The 10,000-nt window shown below is 44.0% G+C and overlaps 2 protein-coding genes across 3 annotated transcripts in view; one reads left to right on the top strand and one right to left on the bottom strand.

Annotated features, from left to right (window-relative positions):
- The window catches only part of LOC139759005 (tyrosine-protein phosphatase non-receptor type 13-like), a 260,354-nt gene that overhangs the window by 10,992 nt on the left and 239,362 nt on the right, over positions 1-10,000 (bottom strand). The gene's annotated exons all lie outside the window — the stretch shown is intronic.
- LOC139759004 (uncharacterized) lies at positions 2,325-9,393 on the top strand. The gene is made up of 5 exons (XM_071680886.1): positions 2,325-2,480; positions 6,408-6,629; positions 7,329-7,468; positions 8,698-8,899; positions 9,240-9,393. The coding sequence occupies exons 1-5, from the start codon at positions 2,475-2,477 to the stop codon at positions 9,264-9,266; spliced, it is 597 nt and encodes a 198-aa protein (XP_071536987.1). The 5' UTR covers positions 2,325-2,474; the 3' UTR covers positions 9,267-9,393.

The raw sequence follows: 10,000 nt of genomic DNA, 5'->3' as shown, positions 1-10,000 counted from the left end.
ATACATACACACAAACACGTACATGAGATGTAGACAAGGAGATACATACACACAAACACGTACATGAAATGTAGACATGGTGATACAGACACACAAACACGTACATGAAATGTAGACATGGTGATACAGACACACACGCACACGTACATGGTATGTAGACATGGGGATGTACACACACACAGGATGACAGGTTACATCACAACACAAGCCCCAGGTTGTGGCAATATAGAATCACAACCCGTACAGTTGTCCGGGTACAGTACATCCGTCTATAGGAACGAATGCCCTTTTGAGCTCCATCGACGCCTTCAAGTGGTTCTGGTTTGGGTGGACGACGTAGTCCACCTCATAGGGTTGAAACATCTTGGCCCAAGGATCCTTCGGGAGGAGTGGACTTCACCAGCCTCGTCCACATCCCCGTCAGGAGCCCAGGGGGGCGCGCAGATGTACCAGTGGCTCTGAGGTGGGTGCGCTACCTCGCCTCCGTCGACGACTTCTGCTGGTGTCCAAAACCAAGGGAACCTCCTTTGTATGGACTCGAGGTGGTGAATTACATTAAATTCCTTATGGTGAATTACTTTACGGAGCCAATTAAGTATGTAATCGGGTCGGTGAATTACATTATAGTCCTTATCATGAATTACTTTAGAGAGGAAATTAAGTATAAATGGGAGATAACGAGTATTAGATGACTTAACTCCGACAGATGGCCCGTCCGACCTTGTTATCTGATAAGGGGCTGATAAGGGGCTGGTCTGGCCCCAGGGGGCGGGGGCGGGGTAGGGGAGATGGGGTAGGGAGATGGGGAGAGTGAGAGAGGGAGAGGGAGAGTGAGAGAGAGAGAGAGAGAGAGAGAGAGAGAGAGAGAGAGAGAGAGAGAGAGAGAGAGAGAGAGAGAGAGAGAGAGGTCATGTTTTGCTATGACCTGACGTGTCCTTTCACTTCCGCCAGTGAAAGTATGACCCTTGACCTCACCTGGACGACACCCCCCCACATTCTCCCCACTCCCCACTCTTTACCTCCCCCCACCCCCGCCTGGGGGAGATAATTACCCTTCCTGCTTTTCGTACATTTTCTCCTCCCCGACCATAATAATAATAATAATAATAATAATAATAATAATAATAATAATAATAATAATAAAGTCTTTTTTCCTCTCCCCACCACAACCACCCCATCTTGTCCTCTCTACCACAACCACGCCATCTTCTCCCCCAACACACTCCCCACCACTACCACCCCATCTTCTCCCCCAACACACTCCCCACCACTACCACCCCATCTTCTCCCTACCACAACCACCCCATCTTGTCCTCCCCACCACAACCACCCCATCTTGTCCTCCCTACCACAACCACCCCATCTTGACCCCATCACAACCACCTCATCTTCCCTTCCCAACCACAACCACCCCATCTTCCCCTCCCCACCACAACCACTCCATCATGTCCTCCCCACCACAACCACGCCATCTTGTCCCCACCAAAACCACCCCATCTTGACCCCATCACAACCACCTCATCTTCCCTTCCCAACCACAACCACCTCATCTTCCCTCCCCACCCCAACCACCCCATCTTGTCCTCCCCACCACAACCACGCCATCTTTTCCTCCCCACCACAACCACCCCATCTTGTCCTCTCCACCACAACCACGCCATCTTGTCCCCACCACAACCACCCCATCTCCCCACCACATCTTGTCCTCCCCTACCACAACCACCCCATCTTCTCCTCCCCACCACCACACTACCACAACCATACACACCATCTCCCCTACAATCATCTTCCTCACACTTTTTGAACAACCATCGTGCATCCCATTTTCCATGCGTCTTCAAAGAAAATGTCACAATGTTCGTGATCTTCAACACGCCATCTTTAATCCTACGCATAAAATAAACTATATAAATATGGAGGAAAAAATATACATTGATATAATTAATATAATAAACATACAGTACATTATATACAATCACTCTCCTTACATATATATATATATATATATATATATATATATATATATATATATATATATTCCGAAAGAAGGGTTTCTGGTGCCCGTTTTCTTTATGGCCGTTGCCCGCTTTGGCGAGGCAGCGCCACGAACCTCCATGCTCCAAGCACTCCTGTGTATTGCCTTTAAACATCATGTGGTAACGAGCAGGTCGCCCTAGGTCGGTCACGCGAGGTCACACACGCCTCCCCCTAACATTCACTTGACCCAGGTCACCTCACTAAGGCCCAAAAATCCAACTGAGAGCCACACCAAAGTGTACCTTACCGCCGCCTTTGGAAGGATGTCCAAAATGGCCACCTCTGGCAACTCCTTCCCCTCACGGGGGTCTATGGAGGGGTATATAAAGGGGGCCGTGGGTCAAGCAGGGCAGCAGTTGACGCTGGCAGCTTGACGGAGGAACACGCCTTGTGACGCCCTCTCCAACTCCCCCACATACAAGAAGGTGCTAAACAACATGAAGGTTAGTTCCTAAGTATGACTATGTTCTCTGACCTTAACATTGGGGTAAACACTTGTTTACCCCAATGTTATGGCTGTCCTAGCCACGTCTCTTCGTCGTATATCAAGTGGCTTGTTATATGTCTCGCTTGTGTCACCCCTGATGATGTGATTATGACACGAAAGTGCACTTGGCAACTTGTCCTGTTTCATTTTCCCCGTGGACTCATAGGAATATACTTGATCAGGCGTAAAATTGTGATCCTTTCCAATATATATATATATATATATATATATATATATATATATATATATATATATATATATATATATATATATATATATATTCCTACAGTTCACAATGGATTTCCCTCCTCCCTCAGTGCACAAGCAAGTTGTGTGGAACACATGGCATACATCATAAAATGTTTTGATGGAACCTGCTTCAGAAGCAGCGCCTGTGCTTGCTCGTCTATTTTCACTTTTCCAAAGCATACTCATCATTCCAACCTCTCCAGAGCCTTCAGTCCCCCAGTCTTGGAATACCTCCTCACTTCCCATGTGGGGCATCGGGGGTCCGATCTCCCAAGCTTTCCCTACTTGCGGCCTCTCTCTCTCTCTCTCTCTCTCTCTCTCTCTCTCTCTCTCTCTCTCTCTCTCTCTCTCTCTCAGCAAGCGCACTGCCTCCTACGCCAGAGTCCAATTCCTCTTCTTCTTCCAAAAACACCTGAACTTCTTCCTTTCCCTCCGCCACCACACTCGGCACCCCCCCCCCCCCCCCCCCCACCACCCGATGATAGTGGTCACTCCATTCCGTTTTCCATTTAAGATAGTGGTCACTCCATTCCGTTTTCCATTTATGATAGTGGTCACTCCATTCCGTTTTCCATTTAAGATAGTGGTCACTCCATTCCGTTTTCCATTTATGATAGTGGTCACTCCATTCCGTTTTCCATTTATGATAGTGGTCACTCCATTCCGTTTTCCATTTAAGATAGTGGTCACTCCATTCCGTTTTCCATTTAAGATAGTGGTCACTCCATTCCGTTTTCCATTTAAGATAGTGGTCACTCCATTCCGTTTTCCATTTAAGATAGTGGTCACTCCATTCCGTTTTCCATTTAAGATAGTGGTCACTCCATTCCGTTTTCCATTTAAGATAGTGGTCACTCCATTCCGTTTTCCATTTAAGATAGTGGTCACTCCATTCCGTTTTCCATTTAAGATAGTGGTCACTCCATTCCGTTTTCCATTTAAGATAGTGGTCACTCCATTCCGTTTTCCATTTATGATAGTGGTCACTCCATTCCGTTTTCCATTTATGATAGTGGTCACTCCATTCCGTTTTCCATTTAAGATAGTGGTCACTCCATTCCGTTTTCCATTTAAGATAGTGGTCACTCCATTCCGTTTTCCATTTAAGATAGTGGTCACTCCATTCCGTTTTCCATTTAAGATAGTGGTCACTCCATTCCGTTTTCCATTTAAGATAGTGGTCACTCCATTCCGTTTTCCATTTATGATAGTGGTCACTCCATTCCGTTTTCCATTTATGATAGTGGTCACTCCATTCCGTTTTCCATTTAAGATAGTGGTCACTCCATTCCGTTTTCCATTTATGATAGTGGTCACTCCATTCCGTTTTCCATTTATGATAGTGGTCACTCCATTCCGTTTTCCATTTAAGATAGTGGTCACTCCATTCCGTTTTCCATTTAAGATAGTGGTCACTCCATTCCGTTTTCCATTTATGATAGTGGTCACTCCATTCCGTTTTCCATTTAAGATAGTGGTCACTCCATTCCGTTTTCCATTTAAGATAGTGGTCACTCCATTCCGTTTTCCATTTAAGATAGTGGTCACTCCATTCCGTTTTCCATTTATGATAGTGGTCACTCCATTCCGTTTTCCATTTATGATAGTGGTCACTCCATTCCGTTTTCCATTTATGATAGTGGTCACTCCATTCCGTTTTCCATTTAAGATAGTGGTCACTCCATTCCGTTTTCCATTTATGATAGTGGTCACTCCATTCCGTTTTCCATTTAAGATAGTGGTCACTCCATTCCGTTTTCCATTTAAGATAGTGGTCACTCCATTCCGTTTTCCATTTATGATAGTGGTCACTCCATTCCGTTTTCCATTTATGATAGTGGTCACTCCATTCCGTTTTCCATTTATGATAGTGGTCACTCCATTCCGTTTTCCATTTATGATAGTGGTCACTCCATTCCGTTTTCCATTTATGATAGTGGTCACTCCATTCCGTTTTCCATTTATGATAGTGGTCACTCCATTCCGTTTTCCATTTATGATAGTGGTCACTCCATTCCGTTTTCCATTTAAGATAGTGGTCACTCCATTCCGTTTTCCATTTAAGATAGTGGTCACTCCATTCCGTTTTCCATTTAAGATAGTGGTCACTCCATTCCGTTTTCCATTTAAGATAGTGGTCACTCCATTCCGTTTTCCATTTAAGATAGTGGTCACTCCATTCCGTTTTCCATTTATGATAGTGGTCACTCCATTCCGTTTTCCATTTAAGATAGTGGTCACTCCATTCCGTTTTCCATTTAAGATAGTGGTCACTCCATTCCGTTTTCCATTTATGATAGTGGTCACTCCATTCCGTTTTCCATTTAAGATAGTGGTCACTCCATTCCGTTTTCCATTTATGATAGTGGTCACTCCATTCCGTTTTCCATTTATGATAGTGGTCACTCCATTCCGTTTTCCATTTATGATAGTGGTCACTCCATTCCGTTTTCCATTTAAGATAGTGGTCACTCCATTCCGTTTTCCATTTAAGATAGTGGTCACTCCATTCCGTTTTCCATTTAAGATAGTGGTCACTCCATTCCGTTTTCCATTTAAGATAGTGGTCACTCCATTCCGTTTTCCATTTATGATAGTGGTCACTCCATTCCGTTTTCCATTTAAGATAGTGGTCACTCCATTCCGTTTTCCATTTAAGATAGTGGTCACTCCATTCCGTTTTCCATTTAAGATAGTGGTCACTCCATTCCGTTTTCCATTTATGATAGTGGTCACTCCATTCCGTTTTCCATTTAAGATAGTGGTCACTCCATTCCGTTTTCCATTTAAGATAGTGGTCACTCCATTCCGTTTTCCATTTATGATAGTGGTCACTCCATTCCGTTTTCCATTTAAGATAGTGGTCACTCCATTCCGTTTTCCATTTATGATAGTGGTCACTCCATTCCGTTTTCCATTTATGATAGTGGTCACTCCATTCCGTTTTCCATTTATGATAGTGGTCACTCCATTCCGTTTTCCATTTATGATAGTGGTCACTCCATTCCGTTTTCCATTTAAGATAGTGGTCACTCCATTCCGTTTTCCATTTAAGATAGTGGTCACTCCATTCCGTTTTCCATTTAAGATAGTGGTCACTCCATTCCGTTTTCCATTTATGATAGTGGTCACTCCATTCCGTTTTCCATTTATGATAGTGGTCACTCCATTCCGTTTTCCATTTATGATAGTGGTCACTCCATTCCGTTTTCCATTTAAGATAGTGGTCACTCCATTCCGTTTTCCATTTATGATAGTGGTCACTCCATTCCGTTTTCCATTTATGATAGTGGTCACTCCATTCCGTTTTCCATTTAAGATAGTGGTCACTCCATTCCGTTTTCCATTTATGATAGTGGTCACTCCATTCCGTTTTCCATTTATGATAGTGGTCACTCCATTCCGTTTTCCATTTAAGATAGTGGTCACTCCATTCCGTTTTCCATTTACGATAGTGGTCACTCCATTCCGTTTTCCATTTAAGATAGTGGTCACTCCATTCCGTTTTCCATTTAAGATAGTGGTCACTCCATTCCGTTTTCCATTTATGACAGCGGTCACTACATTCCGTTTTCCATTTATGATAACATTCGACCCATAACAACATGTATGTACGTATGTCTCTGTATTCCAGACGGTGATACTGCTGACGCTGGCGTTGGTCGGGGTGTGGGCGGCGCCCCAGGAGACGCCCTCGAGAGCCAGGCTCGAGGACCAGGACACGGAGCACCCAACGGCGCAGGCCAGCAGCGCATCGGCACGAAATTTCGGGGCGCACCTCCGGGCGGGCGAGCCCAGAGACACAGACATCGGGTCGGAGCGACAGTTTAGCGACCAGGAACTACGGGTGCCAGCGGTAAGCACACACACACACACATACACACACACACACATCATTATCATCCTCATCCTTATCATCTTCCCCGCCACCGTCATTTCCTGCCATCACTAGAGAGATCCCTCGTCCCCAGGGTTGCAGTACAGTTAAGCACCTAGAAGGGCCCATTCAGCCCCCATACCCGACACGGGATAGACCTCTGGGACAACAGACCCTCCTCCCCATCCATCCCCACCCCTTAACTACCGTGAAGGTCGTTAACAAGGGCTAGACTCTTGTGTAGCATCGTATGTCAATACTGTTTCACATGAACCATCCACTTTCTCCCCTCCACAATGATCCATTTTTTGCTTCGAAGTGTTCCAGCGTTTGGCTACTGACAGACTTCGAAAATGTCATTGTTATTATAAAGCAAAGTCGACATTATTATTATCATTACAATTATCATTTTCTTAATTACTATCATTATCATCACTTCGAAAATGTCGTTGTTATCATAAAGAATAGTCATCATTATTATCATTATTACAATTATCATTATCTTAATTACTATCCTTAATCATCATCACTATTATCATGATGGTGATGATGAGAGAGAGAGAGAGAGAGAGAGAGAGAGAGAGAGAGAGAGAGAGAGAGAGAGAGAGAGAGAGAGAGAGAGCTAACTAACTAACCACCTCCCTATATTCTCTTCCCCCCCCCCCCCCCCACCCTTAGCAACCATTCAACTTCCGCTTCAACATTGACGACGAGATGCGTGGGGTTCGCTACGCGCACGTGGCCCAGGGGGACGAACAGGGGCACGTGCAGGGGTCGTACAGCTTCCTCCGCTCAGACGGCATCCTCCAAACCGTGAAGTGAGTCCTGGGTGCGGGGCCACCTGCCAATATATATGTCTCTATGGTTGTTTAATTTGTTTATGGATGGGGTTGTTAGGGAGGTGAATGCAAGAGTTCTGGAGAGAGGGGCAAGTATGCAATCCGTTGTGGATGAGAGGGCTTGGGAAGTGAGTCAGTTGTTGATAATACAGTGCTGGTGGCTGATTCATGTGAGAAACTGCAGAAGCTGGTGACTGAGTTTGGTAAAGTGTGTGAAAGAAGAAAGTTAAGAGTAAATGTGAATAAGAGCAAGGTTATTAGGTACAGTAGGGTTAAGGGTCAAGTCAATTGGGAGGTGAGTTTGAATGGAGAAAAACTGGAGGAAGTGAAGTGTTTTAGATATCTGGGAGTGGATCTGGCAGCGGATGGAACCATGGAAGCAGAAGTGAATCATAGGGTGGGGGAGGGGGCGAAAGTTCTGGGAGCGTTGAAAAATGTGTGGAAGGCGAGAACATTATCTCGGAAAGCAAAAATGGGTATGTTTGAAGGAATAGTGGTTCCAACAGATATATGGTTGCGAGGCGTGGGCTATAGTTAGAGTTGTGCGGAGGAGGGTGGATGTGCTGGAAATGAGATGTTTGAGGACAATATGTGGTGTAAGGTGGTTTGATCGAGAAAGAAATGAAAGAGAGATGTGTGGTAATAAAATAAGTGTGGTTGAGAGAGCAGAAGAGGGTGTTTTGAAATGGTTTGGTCACATGGAGAGAATGAAAGAGGAAAGATTGACCAAGAGGATATATGTGTCAGAGGTGGAGGGAACGAGAAGTGGGAGACCAAATTGGCGGTGGAAGGATGGAGTGAAAAAGATTTTGAGCGGTCGGGGCCTGAACATGCAGGAGGGTGAAAGGCGTGCAAGGAATAGAGTGAATTGGAACGATGTGGGATACCGGGGTCGACGTGCTGTCAATGGATTGAACCAGGGCATGTGAAGCGTCTGAGGTAAACCACGAAAAGTTTTGTGGGGCCTTGGATGTGGAAAGGGAGCTCTGGTTTCGGCGCAGTACACATGACAGCTAGAGACTGAGTGTGAACGAATGTGGCCTTTGTTGTCTTTTCCTAGCGCTACCTCGCAGAGGCTGGAGATAGCAAAGGTGTTTCCTGTGGGGCGGGATATATATATATATATATATATATATATATATATATATATATATATATATATATATATATATATGAGTAATGGGGACACGTTTGGCACACACACACAGCTACAGGGCAGATGAGAAGGGTTTCCACCCAGAGATAGTGGAGGAGCAGGCTCCCCCGGAGTTCGTGGTCGACCCCAACGGCAGGTCACGCTTCACGGTGGCCCTGCCCTACGCCGAGGAGTACGGCGTCGAGGTCACAGCAGAGCAGCTGCGTCAGTACCAGCTGCAGGCGGCGCAGCAGGAGGGGATCATACAACCACAGGTGCCTTGAAGCCTCTCAATTACATTTACTTTACTCCCACCCAAAAAAAAATATATTTTTTTCTAAATCTAAAAAGTTCAGAAATGTAAAAATTTGATTAAATTTGGATTTTTTTTTCATTGAAAAATTTAAAAATCTAAAAATTTAATCAAATTTGGATTTTTTTTATTGAAAAATTTAAAAATCTAAAAATTTAATCAAATTTGCATTTCTTTTAAATTCAAAAATTTAAACATCTAAAAATCAAATTGAATTTGGATTTTCTTTTAAATTTAAAAATTTAAACATCTAAACATCTAAAAACTAAATTAAATTTGGATTTTTTTTTTCCAATTTCCAGCTAGACATCTTCCAGGGATCACAATGATTGATGGACAACACTAAATGGAAGATATTTGTTTTGATGATAATGTTAATCACTTCGGTTAATGTTAATGTAAATCATTTGAGGTAAATATTCAATACTTGATGTATCCAATAAATCTACAACTGTATGATGTAGTTTCTTTACGAACAACCTTAACACCTTGTTACACACACACACACACACACAACTTTCCATGGTTTACCCCAGACGCTTCACATGCCCTGGTTCAATCCACTGACATCACGTCGACCCCGGTATACAACAACGTTCCAATTCACTCTATTCCTTGCACGCCTCTCACCCTCCTGCATGTTCAGGCCCCGATCACTCAAAATCTTTTTGTAGCTCAGGGGAGATGTGGACTCCTTGGGATTCAGATTAATTTATTTTTTTGACTGGACTGTATTCCTCACTACAGCCTAGCCACATCTCATGAAGGCGGAGTACTGTAGCACTATATATATATATATATATATATATATATATATATATATATATATATATATATATATATATATATATATATATATATTTCTCTGTGTGTGTGTGGGGATGGGTCGTTCTTCGACTGTTTCCAGGCGCTACCTCGCTGACGCGAGAGATGGCGACCAAGTCTCATAACCACAGTACAATTCCTAAACCTCACCTCACCTCACCTCACCTCAACCTCGCCTCAACCTCACCTCACCTCAACCTAACCTAACCTCAACCTCACCTCAACCTCACCTCACCTC

The sequence above is a fragment of the Panulirus ornatus genome, chromosome 32, assembly GCF_036320965.1.
Source record: "Panulirus ornatus isolate Po-2019 chromosome 32, ASM3632096v1, whole genome shotgun sequence".
NCBI classification, from domain to species: Eukaryota; Metazoa; Arthropoda; class Malacostraca; order Decapoda; family Palinuridae; genus Panulirus; species Panulirus ornatus.
This window is presented reverse-complemented; position numbering and strand designations above follow the sequence as displayed.

What these genes read in the sequence shown, in the direction of transcription:
- LOC139759004 (XM_071680886.1), top strand. An exon ending in GGCATCCTCCAAACCGTGAA is followed by an intron (nt 7,469 to 8,697) that starts GTGAGTCCTGGG and finishes ACACACACACAG; the next exon opens with CTACAGGGCAGATGAGAAGG. An exon ending in AGGGGATCATACAACCACAG is followed by an intron (nt 8,900 to 9,239) that starts GTGCCTTGAAGC and finishes TCCAATTTCCAG; the next exon opens with CTAGACATCTTCCAGGGATC.